The sequence below is a fragment of the Schistocerca nitens genome, chromosome 1 (genome assembly GCF_023898315.1).
Source record: "Schistocerca nitens isolate TAMUIC-IGC-003100 chromosome 1, iqSchNite1.1, whole genome shotgun sequence".
In the NCBI taxonomy this organism is placed as follows: domain Eukaryota; kingdom Metazoa; phylum Arthropoda; class Insecta; order Orthoptera; family Acrididae; genus Schistocerca; species Schistocerca nitens.
The window spans coordinates 1164095257-1164114662 of NC_064614.1; the positions used below are offsets into that span (position 1 = coordinate 1164095257).

Below are 19406 nucleotides of genomic sequence, written 5' to 3' on the forward strand. Positions count from 1 at the left end.
GATATGTGGCCAGTGAACAGTATTTTGCTGGATAAGGCACACTCAATATAACAGACGTGTACCACATCTATAGCTCACAGTCTATAGACAGTTAAGTGCATCGCTAAATTATTTAAAACTTCATTCGCCATGTGGTACGTATGGAAATTAATTTCCATCTGATGAATCCACTGATGGAGTAAACTTTATGTAGTTTTAACCATTCTGTCACAATCCTTTTATTAATAGTTTGAGAAAACGGATTCCTTTGTTTCATAATTCACTTTTCTGCACTCTTACTTGATATATGCACATAGTCATTAAGAGATTCAAAAACCAAAAATCCATCTACTCTTAGCAGCCATATGACACATATAAGAGTCGAGACTGATTCGTTCAGGAATCTGCTCTCTTCAGAATACATCTCATAATTCGTTGCTTGGAAAGTTCTTAGTGCGCTAACTCCGGCCAAATACTTTGATCTTCTTCGGTGATAGCATGTATAGGTAATTTATTTTTCCAATTTAGACACTAAATATCATCAAGTAATCGTCTGCTCCTTTGCGAATCTCCATGTGTAATTTACTTAACTGACGAAAAAGAGGTGGAGTGTGAGAATAGTTGTTTCCATATACTTACAAATTTGTCAAGAATTTCTTACAATACGCGTCCTGTAGTGCCGCTAATTACCACTCTGTTCCTCGGTTCCATGGCGTTGTAATAGAGATCTGCTTTGGTATATTGCTCATAATTTCATAGAACTTCGATGCCCAGCATTAAAACCCTCCTTAAAATGTTGCTACATTGTCAGCTGAGAAAACTCTAGTATTCCTTATTTGTTTTGTTATTCCTTATTTTTTATGTTATATACATCATGACTATCTGCCGAGAAATAATACTTACCTCCCGCCATCATTGCAAACACATAGTTATTGACATTACTTTCATCGCTACTACTAAACAAAAGCTGACTATTGCTAGTTACTTCACAGCGCAAGTTCAGCTGATTAAGTTCTTCACTTTGCATATTTCATTTAATTCAATATCTCTTTATTTCCACTTGTTGAAGTTTAAAATGACATAAATCTCAGGAGGGTAATAGCTTTCCATTAAGGCCAGTAATCGCTTTGTATAATTCCCTACACGTTGTGATAAGAGTGCTAATTCGACTTACTACTATATTACAGCTCACCAGCAAACATCATTCACTGTACATCAACTAGGTTGGCAATATCTTATCAAGAGAACAGTACTTCATTTTCTTTCGAAACAAACCTGTTATATCACGCCGTACCACAACGGGGATAGGAATCGGTAAGAGGATTCAGCCATCTTCTTTTTTTTCACAACCTTACTGTTTCTTGAATGGGTAATTTACAAATTACTTACTGGTAATACATCATTCATTATAGTTTCATTTGCTAGTACAGAAACAAACTTCAACTGTGCAGTACTGAGATAAGAATTAGGGCATGTCCCAGATGTGGTAAACATAGGATAGAGATCAGGGAAATAGGGATCTAAAATTACAAATTTCAACACTTTTATATCTGAACTACTTTAATAGATCCACGAGAGTACAAAGGTACATGCAAGTATTTTGAAACACACAAACATTATATATCTCCACACAACCACTGATCGTCCGCACTGCCCCTCCCCACGTCTACACACATCGACGTCCACACAATTAGCAACAGACTTTTCATTTCCCTCCAGCAAGGAGGTCGTTGCCACTGCTGAAGCTCTTGTCTCTGTACACCCAGGACAAGATACTCAAGCGCAGAGGCGGCATGAACACAGATCCATGGTGACTGTAACCAGAATTTAAATCTTCTGTAAATACTCTAAGAACGACGCACCAGTGAGGCACAAGTCTTCCTCAGAACGTAGATGACCAGGAAAATGAGCAGCGCGACCAGGGTAGGCAGGTACGGCCTCCTCTGCAGACCGTCCAGCAGCGGGTGCCTCCTGGAAGCCGCGCCGCCACCCCCACCTGCCGCCGCCGCTACCCGCCGCCTCCACGCCTCCGCCGCCCTGGGGTGTTTCAGGAGCTCCGCCCTTAGCATCGACATGTGCCTGGCCTGCCAGCTCCTCCTCTGCCGCCGGCGTGGGCGCCACACACGCGCGGGCTGCTCCTCCCACCTGCGGGACAGAAACACGCATCTCAGCGAAGCCTCTCACAAAAATCTCCTGCAGTTTTTTGTCACCCTTTCAGAAAGTGTCTCCCGTCGCCACACAGGCGCCCATGGGTCAACAGTTAACAGTTCTTCCAACGCAGAACCTGTAGCACTTTATTTCCGCTGTTTCCAGGAGGGCTTGCGATTTCCTAAGCCCTTCGGGTGGGCGTTGCTTTAAATTGTTAGAGAAGCTTGTACAACATTTTTCTAAGAACTGCTCGGAGTTGGTCAGCAGCTTCATGTCTAGAAACAGTGTGGGGAAATCGCGTTGGCTGATCTCAAATCAGTGCACCGAGGTTTGCTAATACTGAGGCAGAAGGTGTCAACGACTCTTTGGTGGGTGTCCAGCCTCACTCTTTGCTGGAGAGTGTATTATTTGTTTGAGACATTGCTGGCAAAGCGTCCAGTGATCATTCAGTAACATAGTCTGTGACAGTGCCGATTGTGCAACATGAAGCAGGAACAATTTGTTTCTCTGCAAGCAGAGAGACAAATCTCTGCTCACTTATGACTGCACACTTCGGCCAAGAGTCTATTCTTGGCAAGTGAGCTGGCCGGTGTGGCCGAGTGGTTCTCGGCGCTTCAGTCTGGAACATGCGACCGCTACGGTCGCAGGTTCGAATCTTGCCTCGGGCATGGATGTGTGTGATGTCATTAGATTAGTTACGTTTAAGTAGTTCTAAGTTGTAGGGGACTGATGACCTCAGATGTTATGTCCCATAGTGCTCAGAGCCATTTTTGGCAAGTGTGTAAGCAGATTGTCTTGATTCGTGAACGGACCCCGTACTTGAGTCAATTCGGATGTAGGAGTTTTCGGATGCAACTAGATGTCCTCTGTTTAGTTAAGTTCATATATGCAGATCACACTTAGTTTTCACGCCGACCACAGCCTTCTGCTGATCGATGTGGCTGACTTGCGCTTTACTCGACTGCTGTGATGGTATACGCATCACGGCTTGAGAAATAAGGAACCGTAACTAGGAATGTATTCAGTTCCATGAGATTGTTCTCTGAGCTCTCTGTTGTCAGCGTAAGTGAGAGTGGGGGAATTTACTAGCAAAGAGGCCGGACACTAACAACCTTGTAGGTGTTTCTGTCGTTCTGTCGTCGAAATGTGGTGCGCAATTTTTGCATAAAGATAGGTGTTCTAGCAGTCTTAAACTTAGACTAAGGTGTGGGCTTAACTGAATGTTGTAATTGTGCAGATTCCATTTTCCAGTTTCCTTGATATTTTGTAATAAATATTTCGATGGCATCATACTACTCGTATTTAAATAGGATTAGTCTTCACCTCACTGTTCTGAGTAGATTACTTAACAACAGTAAACAATTAGTATCAGTTAAATAATTTTTGTGTAACATCGCAGGTGGGTCATCCATAGCAGGATTAATCCGATCGCACCATTAAAATAACAAGATCACTACCTGCCCAGTGTTAAAATGTCACCAGATTTAGCATTACTTTCTATTTTTCTTGAAAAACAAATCACGAAAGTGACCTACGTTTCATGCGTTCAAAGGGGAGTACCTTTGTAAGAGATGTCCAGGAGGAGGGATCGTACCCAACCTATAGAGCACACGTAACTAAGGCACAACTGCTAAGTAAAGACCTTAAATATAGCCGAATATATGCAAACTGTATGTCATCACTGGAACTAATGGAAATACTTGATGGAAAAGAAGAAGAGAAGGAAAGGAAATACACTCCTGGAAATGGAAAAAAGAACACATTGACACCGGTGTGTCAGACCCACCATACTTGCTCCGGACACTGCGAGAGGGCTGTACAAGCAATGATCACACGCACGGCACAGCGGACACACCAGGAACCGCGGTGTTGGCCGTCGAATGGCGCTAGCTGCGCAGCATTTGTGCACCGCCGCCGTCAGTGTCAGCCAGTTTGCCGTGGCATACGGAGCTCCATCGCAGTCTTTAACACTGGTAGCATGCCGCGACAGCGTGGACGTGAACCGTATGTGCAGTTGACGGACTTTGAGCGAGGGCGTATAGTGGGCATGCGGGAGGCCGGGTGGACGTACCGCCGAATTGCTCAACACGTGGGGCGTGAGGTCTCCACAGTACATCGATGTTGTCGCCAGTGGTCGGCGGAAGGTGCACGTGCCCGTCGACCTGGGACCGGACCGCAGCGACGCACGGATGCACGCCAAGACCGTAGGATCCTACGCAGTGCCGTAGGGGACCGCACCGCCACTTCCCAGCAAATTAGGGACACTGTTGCTCCTGAGGTATCGGCGAGGACCATTCGCAACCGTCTCCATGAAGCTGGGCTACGGTCCCGCACACCGTTAGGCCGTCTTCCGCTCACGCCCCAACATCGTGCAGCCCACCTCCAGTGGTGTCGCGACAGGCGTGAATGGAGGGACGAATGGAGACGTGTCGTCTTCAGCGATGAGAGTCGCTTCTGCCTTGGTGCCAATGATGGTCGTATGCGTGTTTGGCGCCGTGCAGGTGAGCGCCACAATCAGGACTGCATACGACCGAGGCACACAGGGCCAACACCCGGCATCATGATGTGGGGAGCGATCTCATACACTGGCCGTACACCACTGGTGATCGTCGAGGGGACACTGAATAGTGCACGGTACATCCAAACCGTCATCGAACCCATCGTTCTACCATTCCTAGACCGGCAAGGGAACTTGCTGTTCCAACAGGACAATGCACGTCCGCATGTATCCCGTGCCACCCAACGTGCTCTAGAAGGTGTAAGTCAACTACCCTGGCCAGCAAGATCTCCGGATCTGTCCCCCATTGAGCATGTTTGGGACTGGATAAAGCGTCGTCTCACGCGGTCTGCACGTCCAGCACGAACGCTGGTCCAACTGAGGCGCCAGGTGGAAATGGCATGGCAAGCCGTTCCACAGGACTACATCCAGCATCTCTACGATCGTCTCCATGGGAGAATAGCAGCCTGCATTGCTGCGAAAGGTGGATATACACTGTACTAGTGCCGACATTGTGCATGCTCTGTTGCCTGTGTCTATGTGCCTGTGGTTCTGTCAGTGTGATCATGTGATGTATCTGACCGCAGGAATGTGTCAATAAAGTTTCCCCTTCCTGGGACAATGAATTCACGGTGTTCTTATTTCAATTTCCAGGAGTGTATATAAAGTATCAGACAGAAATAAGAATGCTGCTGTAGCTCTTTGTCTGGTCGGCTGCTGCTGTTAGCTTCCGCGAGTTTTAGCCTTATGCAAAGACGTGTTGGGTGGAAGAACAAATGTATCAGCTATAGGTGACGACGTAGCTACGGGTGGCCATTTTCCTAAATTTTATCGCATGCCCTCTGGGAGTTGTAGGTCTGAAAAGTCATTCACTGAAATTCTTAAACATTATATTCCGAATCGAGTAAAACCAGGAGAGATGCTAACGAGGAAACTGAAGACACAAACACAGCAGCGAACTAGAGCAACCCAGATGATGATGGAGAACATGCTGAACAAGAAGAAGAAAATGACATTCAAATGCTGGTAGTGATGATCCTGTAGATATACCCTCTAAAAGAAACAAAAGATAGTTAATGTGACAAAAAAAAAACAGTGGAATTCATATAAAGCACTGACAACAAAGACATTGTGTTCCACTTGATCTGAATATGTCTGTATCATGTTGAAAGATAGTATCTTTACTTTTAATAGACTACTTTTCAGAAATAAATCGTGTCACGGAAAATACTGCTCTTTGCAAATTGTATCGCTTTCGCCTGTTGGCTTCACGTTTAACAGACAGGCAAACGCCTCGATGTAATGCACAGCTCCAATGTTTGGAGATTCTTGCTGTGATTATAGAACATCGAACCGTCGACGATAACCTGTCTTTAACAGGAACAACACCCTGTCATGCAGCCAGAAGTGGTGCCAATGTCTGCTGTGTTTGTGAACTCTATTGTAATGGAAATAACTAATCAAAGTTTTCTGTAGGCTGTCGACGTAAAGCGTTCGCTTCAACTTAACGCTGATTGTGTAGCTACTGCCCAGTTAATGTTACTGATCTACATTCCTATACCGATGACTCCTTTGCTGACAGATTCCTAACAAGTTTATACGTGGAACAACATTTTTGTTTCACCAAACAGTTTCATACGTTTTTTCGTGGGTCTGTTTTCAGTAACCACTGGTATTTATTTCAGTCTCGGTTTTTACGTGCCGCTGAAGTTCTACACAACGTGTGGAAACCGTGCAGCTTGACTAAACGATCTGGTTGCTTTAAGGAATGTTGAGATTCCATCCATCTGCTGCCAACGCAGTACTTAACCAGGCCCCGCATGTACTATCTTCCGGGCAATCAGAAAATAAATCTTACAGCTTTCCTGTCCATGTTTCTATCTGACGATAAACGTATAATACGTCTGTCAAAAGAAAACGCGTGTTCCGGGCATCAACATACTAGAACTCGGTTATCAAAGAACCTGCAGACCCATCGGAGTGTGCAACAGTAACATTAAATTGAGAGCGGCTACACTCTTAATGGTGAATGGAAGCGGGTTCTCTAATTTGAGAGACTATAGAGAAATTCGCCCATTTACTTTTGTTACAGCGGGCACCATTGCCATTAAGGACATCGTCACGATCTCTGGCAGCGTAACGACACAGAATTGCTCCCGGCCAAGAGGAGAGAGGGCCTCGCCCAGAGTTCGAGTTTTCATTCAAATCTAGCGCTACAAGAATACCAAAATTTTCTTAAGCTGGAGTTTGCTGAAAAGTGTTGCCTCCGAATTTTTTGTTCTGTTCTCAATATCGGTTCAGATATTATATGTCATACATTTTGCTCTGTCGACTTTCCCTTCTGCCGTTAGAGGGCTCCAAATTGTAACGTTGTAACATGGCGGTGTATAACGTAACTACGTCGGCGCGTGGCAAACAACGTGCTGTCATCGAGTGTGGAATCTGAAGATTCGTTCGCATATGGAGCATCCTCTGCTTCAGGGTAACAATGCCGGATCACACATCAGCGCTGAGACATCTGCAACAGTCCGACGCCTGGGGCTAACTGTCAACAGTCATCCTCCACACAGTCCAGGCCTTGCCCCAGCCGATTTTCAACTGTTTCCAAAACTTAAAGAACGCCGTGGAGGGCTCCACTTTGAAACTGATGAAGCGGTATAAGTGTAGGTGAGGTTGTGGTTTCGTCAACGAAGTCAAACATTCTACACTGACGATATCAACAAACTGGTCGCTCGTTGGGAGAAACGTATTCACCACAAGGGTGACCTATGGAAATGAAGAATAAGGACGTGGAGTGTTACTATGTTTTATTTATAAGCCTCTAAGAATTTTCAAATAAAAAATCGAAGAGTTTACGTTTCCTCACAATGATCCCACTACGGGAAACTTACGCCTTGCATTCCCGGTTACACTACTCAACACTAAGCCTCTGCACAGGACAAGAGATATGGCAGTCAGCAGTGCTTGTTAAAATAGTGTCACTCGGGGTGCTTAGCAAGACAACATGAAGTCATTGCCAGGTCCGTCTCAAAAGAGGAAAAGCGAACTTTTTATTTCGAGCTACTTCCGCCTCAAAGTCCAGTTACCGAAGCTTGATTGCGTAGTTACGCTCAGCTCGGCAGTATTTTGTTCGAAGCATGTTAAACTCAATGTTCTTCTCACCATTACGTGGCTGGAATGGTGAAGAAAAGTAACGGCGTAAATACCTTGACCGCTTTCAGTTAGTGACCTAACCTAAAATCTGAGCTTACACATTGCGTGCCATAATCTGAAAACGTTTGAGACATAACGAAGGTCTATCTATAAAATGGGGACGTTGGGTTCGTAAACCCATCCCGTGGCGCTATTCGGAAGTAGTAGTCTGTGAACCGACACAAAATGCCAGCCATTACACAAAATACCAGCAATTCCATTATCATGTAGAGCACAAACACGATCCCAGACTCTGTGTGCGCACATGGCGGCCACTAGCACTGTGCATCGGATGTTATGGAAACACAGGTGCCGGCCGAGTTGGCCGAGCGGTTCTAGCCGCTACAGTCTGGAGCCGCGCGACCGCTACCGTCGCAGGTTCGAATTCTGCCTCGAGCATGGATGTGTGTGATGTCCATAGGTTAGTTAGGTTTAAGTAGTTCTAAGTTCTAGAGGACTGATAACCTCAGATGTTAAGTCCCATAGTGCTCATAACCATCTGAACCATTTTTGAAACACAGGCTCCCTTAATGGCCTCTAGTCGAATGTTTTCACAATGTTACTGAACAACACAGAGGTAAAGTAAGTTCGTAGAGAAACATAGTTGGTATCGAGCAAAGAGAATGACCAAACCTTATCGCTGTGCCACAATTTCCCAAATATTAGTCCCAGGGAGTAACTTCTGTTTTCACTTTTTTTTTCTTCGAGAAAGCAGCTAGGTCGCAGAAAAAATCATGTTTACGTCAGGTTTCTGTCGTTTGCTTAGAGATTCAGGCACCATAATACGTTCAGTGGAAACCTGCTGGGACTAAAGGTACAGGGTTACTGACGATCGATCCTAAAGTGCAAAACTGGAAGACGTCATCATCATGCACTCCTGTTCGATAAGACAATATACCGACTGAGATGAGGCAGTCGTTAAAGAACTGGACTGTCATTTTCAACTAGGGGGAGGGGGGGGGGGGAGGGTCGGGGGAAAGGGCGTTGGGCGACGTTCAAACCAACGTCCGGCCACCCTCTTTCAGTTTCCTTAACTCGCTTGTAGCGAATCCTGGGGTGGTTCCTAAGAGCAGGCCACGGCGGTATACATTTCCCATCCGTTTCCAACCCTAATTAGTGTTCTGTCCTAATAAATGACCTTGTCGTCGATAAGACGTTGACGTTCAGTCTCATTAAGTAATTGTATTCCGATAGTAAAATGCCCATACTGGCCTATGGCTGTATTCACCAAATCTCATTGAAGTACACAGACATATCATACATTTTACTCCTGTAATGGGACGCGTAGTGGGCATATAAAGCTAGCGATAAACTCCAACGAAGTTCTCTACCCTACCAGAACAGCGCCAACGGTAAAAGCTGTCGCAGCCACGTGTTGCTTTTATCCGTAACACCTCCGTTTCTGAAAGGGCTCTGCGTTACTGTATGGTAAGAAATTTACTTCTGCTTTCTGCCACCTAACATCCTAAACCAGTCTTCTAAACATTTTTGCACTAGGATGCTAGTCTGCAACCACCAGCTGTCTAGTTGCTGGAACTCGTGGTTTTGTACGCAGATAGCTTGAAAATATCTCTGAATATCTAAAGTGTGTATATATATTCATTCATACTGACTAGCTTTTAGGAGAATACTTTTGGCAACCTATCGGCACACCAGCAGCCACAGAGCACCAAATGAAAACTCTTGCGCAGTAAGATCTGTAGAAAACATGTCTTTCGTTAGTTAACGTTACTTAATTAGTAGGAAATTAAAGAGTCATTAATACGTCGTCACCAAAATGATGGGACTTATGTTGAGACATCAGAAAAAAACAAATGGGGCATGTATTTGACGTCATTACTCTGCTGCACACCAATATATCAATGAATGAAAAAAGATTAAGAAGAAGCCTTATCAAAAGGCCGTTTCATCTTAAAAACGCAGAAAATATTAAATGTAAAATGGACACAGGACAGGATATTATTGAGGGGCCCACCAAATCAGTCAGATGACCGATCACTCCCCAAGACAGGAAAGTGTGATTCTGTGTAGGTTTTGAGAAAGACGCCACTCCCCGTCAAGCAGCTATTTACAGTTGCTCACTAGATCAATCGATCGCTCCAAACGATTGGAAAATTGAGGTCATTACTGCCTTCAATAAGTGTTGATGAAATGATGCGTTTAACTGTTGGCCTGCAACCATGTTTTGAATGTGGCTGATTTATCTAATTAATTTTATGCTTGCGTACTGAATATCTCCTCTGTAGGTAGAAACACAGATTCCAAGAACAGCCATCTTTTGGAAATCTGTTCTATGTTTTCACCCATGAAATTCAATAAGTAATAAGCTTAGATAATGGCACGTAACTTATGCGGAAGCCATTATCATGGATGCAGTTCTTCAAAGTCATCTAGGAAAACAACCCACGAGCTTACGAAGTGTATCGCCAACTGTGAATTCAGGACTGCTCCGGATGTACAATTAATGCTGTCGTTCTGAATCCATCGGATGTAAATAGGGCCCTTACTATTAGTTACACAGGTTGGTCAGCAACTGTCTGAAAAGCTTTCAAGCGTGTTCCAGGGCAGGTCGTACTAAAAAGATCTTAAGAAAAAATTTGAAACCTTGCGCCGATTACGATTTAATTAGCGTTGATGTTACCCAATCATGTTGTTGCATGCCGGAGACAGTGTCGCCAAACATTTCAACTTACGGATGAACAGGATCTGTGAATTGCCGCATTTTAACGCGTACAAGTGCTTGAATTTGAGCGCGCGGGACCTGCTTGGTTAACGTCAACACTAATTAAATCGGAAACGGCGCAGCGTATAGAAGCTTTTCAGTGTGTTTCTGACCGCCCTGTATATACGTTGGAAGCTCCGTGAGGTTGCACAGTGTTAATGCTGTTGTACTCCGTACGGAGGAGAGTGTTTCGACTGGAACAGTTTATATACTTTCTCCTCTAGCCGTTCCTGTAGCTTAAGCACTCTAAGGATATTTGTAAAGATGTTGCCAATGCTTGCATCGCTACGTCGACAATAATTTCTCTTTTTTTTCCTTTCTGAAATTTTACTTCGGAATATTTGTGAAACGAACCGACTATACGCAGTCTGAGAAGCGCGCTCGCTTTCGTTAAAATATTGGCATGTATTACATTAGAGTATCACATATCATTCAATGCTAATGGTAAGTTAAACCTTATTATCAGCAGTCTGCACAAAAGTGATTTACTTATTTATTTATCTGAATTAATAGCATTAACTTTGTGTGTGGTGTGTGTGTTTTTTATTTATTTTGTTTTAACATTACAAAACTTATTCCTGGACAAGTAAGGCTTTTCCAGATATGAAAAACTGTTCCAATGTACAAGATGGCCACGTACCTAGGGGCAAATATTCTGTTTGAATTGAAAAGTGTTGCAATCGAGGAAAACGTGTCAGTGCTATTTTTAACAAATTCAAAAATGGTTCAAATGCCGGCTGTATTTAACAGCCTCTGTGTTACGTCATTGCCGGCCAGTGTGGCCGAGCGGTTCTGGGCGCTTCAGTCTGGAACCGCGCGACCGCTGCGGTCGTAGGTTCGAATCCTGCCTCGGGCATGGATGTGTGTGATGTCCTTAGGTTAGTTAGGTTTAAGTAGTTCTAAGTTCTAGGGGACTGATGACTTCAGATGTTGAGTCCCATAGTGCTCAGAGCCATTTGAACCATTTTGTTACGTCATTACTCTGCTGCACACCAATATATCAATGAACGAAAAAAGATTATGAAGAAGCCTTATCAAAAGGCCGTTTCATCTTAAAAACGTTTTGAAACAGAAGGTATTGGCAACTAACACAAATTTCCGTCTTCAAGACACAGAAAATTGTTAAGACAGTGCATGAATCCAGTTCATTTGCAAGCGCCACGTGTTGCACGAGAGAAGCCTGTCCGTTTCAAAGGATAAGACAGTGCAGGACAGACAAAGTACGGCTTAACTGTCCTCACCATAAATCTCTGGGACTGAAGAATTGTCATCAAAATATCTGTAAGATATTACACAGCATTCAAATATGTAGAAGTCGTAATACTTACATGCGCTGAATAAAAAATACGCAACGTAATGTGTCGTAACAGCGAACACAGTACAAGATATCAGAAACTACTTTTGGCAGTCATTAGCGCGCTTCCTTCATGTCACTCTAAATCCGGTCTCTAGATTGAAACAACGATCAGGGAATATCATGTGTTCGTAGGTACACACACCAAACACTCTTTCCTCTTTGGGAAGATTGCTATGCTAGAACATGACAGCGATGCACAGGAAAATCTGTTGAAGATGGAAGACATAAGAACTACCGGCTGATTTTATTCAGAAATAAAATTTATACTTCCACGTAAACAGGTGAAAGTATCCTATACTGTTTCATTACGCGATTGGCGAAGAATAGTAGAATATAGAATAGTGTACGACTGGAAGAACCTGAAGTGGGGTGACCACCTGAAACCAGGAGTAGAAAAGCTGTCACCTGAGTAAGAATCAGTGGAAGAATCCTATTTGTTTTCACCCCTGTAAAGTAGTAGACGACAAAAACCTCTTGCCACTAATTCTTGACCAGTGATCTTCAGTGAAGAATTCTCACAGCATAGAGTTAATGAAGAAACGAATGGAAATCAATTGAAGAGCAGCAGATTTTATTGCGGCTTCGATTAGACTTTGCGAACACGTAAAGCGTTATGCATTTCAGACAGATTTACTATAACTTTCTGTGAGTGCACGTTCCAAGAATAGCTAGGTAACATACAGTATATCTTTCTCGCACATACATTTTACACAATGATGTTTTTCGTCTTGTTCCTCTCTTCAACCCTTTGACTGAAGGCGGCAAGGCGTCAAATTTCCCTGAGTTAATCGTTTCAGCCACAAATATGGGCGGCTTCTGCCATCAGACTTCTGCCTTTGCACTACCTCGTCCTGGACTTTCTTCTGCTTTCCCATCTATTGCCGAAATGCAACAGCGTGTCATAATAAAAGTCTCTCTCCATTTATCATCAATCTTCTGCATTACTCAAATACTTCTTTATTCGTTTTCCTATCTGACGAGGTTACCAAGATGGACAAATCAGATATACGAGAGCTTCTTCGGGGGCTTGTAGAATGTTACTCATAGGCGAATGGAATAAGAAAAGTGGACACGAGAGTGAAACTTCCTGGCAGATTAAAACTGTGTGCTGGACTGAGACTCGAACTCGGGACCTTTGCCTTTCGCGGGCAAGTGCTGAGCTACCCAAGCACGACTCACATCCGGGCCTCACAGCTTCACTTCCGCCAGTCTCCTACTTTACAAACTTCACAGAAGCTCTCCTGCGAACCTTGCAGAACCTAGTTCTGCAAGGAAGTTTGGAAAGTAGGAGGCGAGGTACTGGCGGAAGTAAAGCTGTGAGGACGGGGCGTGAGTCGTGCTTGGGTAGCTCAAATGGTGGGGCACTTGCCCGCGAAAGGTAAAGGTCCCGAGTTCGAGTCTCAGTCCAGCACACAGTTTTCATCTGCCAGGAAGTTTATGTCAGTGCACACTCCGCTGCAGAGTAAAAATCTCATTCTGGGCACGAGAGTGATATCCAAAGTACTCTCCGCTACACAGCGCAATTACCCTGGCAAATGTGGAGGTACACGTAGGATATATTCGTCCAGTCTAGATAAAGAATCCACTAGAAAGCCATCAAAAACCCATGTTTGCCTTGGGAGTCGTATTTGTGTCTTTCACAGGGTTCTTACCTGCATCACCAAGGAAAAGGACGTACTGCCACCCTATTCTACCAGCGAGACGATCCTCAAGATGACAAGAGTATTTATGACTATACTGAAGGCGCATCATGATCAAGAATGTACATTCTTATTCATGCACGAGACTTCCCACAGGCTACAAAAATCGTTCATTTCTCTAATTACTTTCAGTGCTGTTGTTTACAAGGCACGTGAGCAGCAGTGTAACGGACACCAGATTTATTTGACATACGTACGTTAACACTAAGAAAACAGGACACAGACGTGCGTTCAGCTAACTGTACACTGTGCACATTCAGATGTAAGCGCAGACCGTGGCAGTTTCCAGTACCAGATAATTATTCGAAAATGTTATTGATAAGCTACGATAAATTTAGGAGACATTTATCATCAGTAATAATTCCCGTCATAAAAACAAGCTTACCACTTTCATTTTAGCGTATTTACGTTAGTTTGGAACTTTAGAATCAACAATGTAAACTTGTAAATGGATGGGAATTATAAAAATTCCAAAAATATGTGTGTCATAGACTTGACGTCACACTTAGAAAATGGAGAACAGCTTTACAGAAGAAACAGCTCACCCAGTAGAGTATAGAAGCGAACTGTTTAAAACTACAGTAAGTACTTTGTTTTTACTACGTAATACGTAATAATACAAAAAAAATGTTCAAATGGCTCTGAGCACTATAGGACTTAACTGCTGACGTCATCAGTCCCCTAGAACTTAGAACTACTTAAACCTAACTAACCTAAGGACGTCACACACATCCATGCCCAAGGCAGTATTTGAACCTGCGACCTTAGCGGTCGCGCGGTTCCAAATTGTAGCGCCTAGAATCACACGGCCACTCCGGCCGGCACCTAATAATACACTAATGAGTGATTGTAATTTATGCAAACTCATCGTGGCAAGTCGGTCCGATTTCACATCTCATTGTTTAATTATCTAAAGCCTATACACATATACTAAACATCAGGCAAACAAGTAACACGATTCAACGAATTGAGGTTCTCACTTACCGTGGGTTCTGGTTGCAGCATGGTCTATTCTCGTGAATTTTCGTCAAAGACAGCACACACATAACCTGAAAATCGTAACAGAATTATTAGTTACCTAACAACACTCATCATTGGATTTGCAGAATGCATGTACAGATATTATTCAGGATAAATCAACATTGCCGTTTCCTAAAGAAGACGACTGACCAATTTCAGTTCCGTTCATACTAAGTACTGTGTGGTAGCTGTAGCTTTCAAACCAGGTGGAAAACGTAGGATAATATACGAGATTTGAGGAAAGCTTACTAGCAGTAACAACACTGTGCACTGTACACGGTGTAGCACTTGGTCATCCCTAAAGACAGTATACACCTGTTCTCTGTGACAGAACCACATTTTTGTATCCCATAGTGCTATATAACATACATTTACCACCGCGCTTGTGGTTTGTTATAACCATTTACACAGGAAGATACCCAAAAAGTGTATCCCTGTGGCAGGGATTTCGGAGTCACCAAAATGTAATTTTTGACACCTTCAGGTAAACGATTATTTAACAAGCATTTAGCGCGATAAAGCTTGTTCATAACTGTTATTGCGTACGCAAACACAGACACGATAATGTGTGAGTCTGGGCGCTAAATTCAGATTCGTGAAGAGTGGGAATCTATGTTGCTTTATTTCCGAAAATCATTTCAAATAACGAGATCGTGCCTAATAATTGACCACTGCTGTTTACTTTCTCCGCCCTTTTCTCCCCTGCTGAAATTCTACTCCAATTACTTTACTAATTTTCAAGATCCTTCAATGGCATAGCTCCACATGTTGTCAGTGCACCTGAGCTTGCATGTGTGATAGATTATTAGAACGATGGTAACATTGACAGTTCACTACATACTTAACAATATATTACAATGTAATAAGTGTCGTGTTCATCGGATCTTGTGGGACTCTCACAGTCAAAAGGCTGCATTTTGACGACTACATGTACTCATGTCAGATAGTATTGTATTCTGACAATGTAACTTCTGCAGTGTTACTTGAAAATGACCATATGGCCGAAATTGCAATCGTAATAATAAATATATTATACAGTAAACGGCGACTATGATGTCTTTTAAGAAATATTATATGACTGGGAATACCAACCATGAGAAGTTAATCTAAAGATCAATAAAATTAAAACATTCTCGAAAGTCTTGGAAATTCCGGGATTGGTATCTTGCTGGTATCGTCGTTAGATTCCCAGAATGGATGAACTATCAACATACATAACTGAGTTTATATGAAATCCTCACACCACTAGTCCTACTCGCACTTCGCCATTTTTTATTGGTCAAATGTTTGAGTGGAACGAAAGTAAGGCTCGCTAGAATTTGCATAATGGATTTTTGTCCGAATTTTCATAGAGAAATCAAGAGTGGGAAATGCACAATTTGTGTATCAAATTTACTAGCATGAGTTCTGGATCTGCAAACATATGTAAATGAAGTGTCAAAAAACATCAAATCACGGCAATAATTTTTTTCTTTTTTCTTGCTTTGTACATTCTTAACAATAATGGAAGACCGATCGATATTTTGATATACTTTATTGCATGATTACCGAACAACACTTGGAACAAAATGATACCAAACTGTTAAATGTTTTGTGAAATGATTATTCTAAACATAACATGAGGTGCCGACAGAAAATCGATTAATGTCAGTGTTTAAATTAGAATGTCAGAATTTATGTAGTACTCACTCACTAACGTATGATTATCTCAATTGCTGTTGACCAGTTTCTTTCTTTTTTTTTAAAAAAAAAGAAAAAATCAGGTCATACAAGTACTTGATTTGTAGAGGTTTTGGCCCGCATCTCGTGGTCGTGCGGTAGCGTTCTCGCTTCCCACGCCCGGGTTCCCGGGTTCGATACCCGGCGGGGTCAGGGATTTTCTCTGCCTCGTGATGGCTGGGTGTTGTGTGATGTCCTTAGGTTAGTTAGGTTTAAGTTGTTCTAAGTTCTAGGGGACTGATGACCTCAGAAGTTTAGTTCCATAGTGCTCAGAGCCATCTGAACCATCTCACTCAAGTCCTCTATCGACAGTGAAGTAACATACTTATTTCGACAACTGTCCGCCGACCTTTGAAACTCTACAGTACCGCAGTGAAGTTAACTGCTGATTATGAACCAGCTGTGTAGGCGGCAGATTTGTGAACCGTCACGTGAGCAGTAGGCGTCTGTTCGATAGTGTATATCTACTCTTTATTATGTTTCTTGTATTTAATGTAAGTGTGACGAGACAGTGTGTATAGGGTTGTCAGCCAAGATAAAAGAAGATAGGAACATCAGCGGTAGAACTCAAGTACCTCGCCGGGTTAACACTTGAAACGTCTTTCTTTATTGTCGTCTTTCCTCTCTACAGGTGCCTTTGCCAGGGTCCTATATCGCCACCACCTCCGTACGGATGATGATGTTGATGATGTTTGGTTTGTGGGGCGCACAATTGCGCGGTTATCAGCGCCCGTACAATTGCCCAAAATTTGCTCAGTCCAATCTCGCCACTTCCATGAATGATGATGAAATGATGAGGACAACACAAACACTCAGTCGTCTCGATGCAGGTGAAAATCCCTGACCTCCATACGCACCTGCGTTGGACGTAGATACAGTGCAGCACTCAGAGTGCCTATTTTAAATAACCACTTTTGTCCCATTTAAATAACAAACCTTGATTTTGATACGATTAAGGCGAAACCATTTCGTTGTAAATAACGCCGTTCTTTAAATGAGTTATGGAATGGTCAGTGGTAACGTCATCAGAGGCCGTCAGCAATCTCCACCCCCCCCCCCCCCCCGTAAGAATACTAAATAGATTTTTACCAACAAAAACGTTTTGCAGCGGCCTCGTTGTGAAGATGGGCTACCAGTGGGACGAGGCTGCAAATTATGAGTTCCAGTTATCACCACGTCATAACGGTATACAACATTATCTGATTAACTTTTCTGTCCCGTCCTTATACTTAACAACAGGCGACGCATTACGAGACTAACTTGTAGATGTACGTAATGTTATGATGAGTCAGTCATAAAATGGTTCTGAAACCAAGACACATCGTGAACGTCTAAATAATCTTTTTATAAGTCTTGGAATAGTGAAAAAGAAAAACTTATCCAGTACACCATAAATGGACACGTGAAGCAAACAGAGCATTTGTGCACGTGTTTGTAGATATTGGTAACGTACACACGTTAAAATGTTCTCATTGTCAGATTCCCCCAATCAGCAAGACACAGACTAACTACTCTTCCACACTAAACAGGTGGAGCAAAGTACAGATAATATTGACCGCAATGCAAAAAGTTTTCCATTATCCAAAAGTAGACAGGAACCGTAACAATTACTGGGTCCTTTTTGCAGCGAGAATTTAGCAAAATTAACGTAAATGCGAATTAAGCTTTTATGAGTTTTATGATCAGAATTTAAATATCATAACGAAAACAAAGAGAAAGAGAAATTTTTCAAAAGGTTGCCAATGCTCACATCGCTACGTTGAGAATAATTTCTCTTTCTTCCTGAAACTATACTTCTGAATAGTCTTGAGACAAACCGACTAGGAGCAGTCTGAGAAGCACGCTCGCTTTCGTTAAAACATTAGCATGCATTACATTATTTCGTGTATCACATATCATTCAATGCTAATGATATGTTAAAGCTTATTATCAGCAGTCTGCACAAAAGCTATGAAAGAGAAGAAGGGAAGAGTATTTACATTACACACTGACAGTATCGTTTCGCAGGGACCACAAAATACTGAAGTATGTTTAAAGAATCCATTTTGGTATCGTTAATACGTTACAGAGCGTCAAGCATTTCATTAGAAATAAACTGCGTTCTATGTAAATGAGTTATGATATGGTGAACGGTAATGCCAGCAAATGACGGCTAGAATGTGTGGAACGGTGTACCTGTCCGTTTGAACAAACGCTAAATATTGTTCCTGTCTAAACAGACGAAGCAACTCACAAATGGTGCTGTTTAAAATGTGTTCCACATGTTAGAAATCTTAACAATTACGCAATCCGTTTTGCAACCTGAGGCAGCAAAAGTACTGTAAATGTGAATAAATTTATTACGTGAGTTGTGGAGAAACTGTAAATAATATTACGAAGAAAAACCTAAGGACAAAAAGAAATTGTAGGAGAGGCGACGTCAAATTAATTGCGAGATTATTCCTAACGTCTAAATCACCTTGTTGAGAATCATAGACTGCTTGATTTTTGTTACTGACAACGAACCGAATGCGAAATCTACGCGCTACATTTCTCATTATGTACAAAAATGTAAGGAATACCGGAGAGCGCGCTGCTCACTTACCTCGAAAACCACGACGTCGGAGCTCGGAGCAGGTGCCGCCTGCCCTTCTGCCGACGAACCCTCCTTCGAAAACTCCTCCTCCGATTCTCCGTGCGAAGTAGACCGCGGATTCATCTCCAACGTGGCTTTCACAGCAGAAGGAACGATACTAAGTGATGCTGCGTCAACAAAACACTGGTTCACTCCGTGTCACCCCAGTAACTGGACCACTGGCTACGGGCTCAGTCGCTGCAGCTGTGACTCGTAGTGGTACTGGAGGGGGAGGGGTTGGCGGCAGCGGTGGAGGGGATGGAACGCGCGAGATAACGAGGAATTGTTTGCGAACCCAGCAGCTCGTAATGCCACGTCATCACGTGAGCCGCCTCCCCAGCCTCCCGGTACCTGGACCTAGAAGAATGACCGAAGGTCAGGGACATTACGTCGCCGACGACGAGGACAACACAGACACAACACATGCGCGGATACTCTCGGGGCAGGTAATCTTTTCC

General features: G+C 43.1%; 1 protein-coding gene across 1 annotated transcript; it reads right to left on the minus strand.

Moving 5' to 3' along the window:
- Positions 1-1684: 1684 nt before the first annotated feature.
- Positions 1685-19065, minus strand: LOC126232897 (uncharacterized). The gene is made up of 4 exons (XM_049942827.1): positions 18919-19065; positions 14580-14644; positions 1996-2124; positions 1685-1793 (listed from the first exon to the last, which is right to left on the minus strand). The coding sequence occupies exons 1-4, from the start codon at positions 19030-19032 to the stop codon at positions 1685-1687; spliced, it is 417 nt and encodes a 138-aa protein (XP_049798784.1). The 5' UTR covers positions 19033-19065.
- Between the last annotated feature and the right edge of the window lie 341 nt (positions 19066-19406).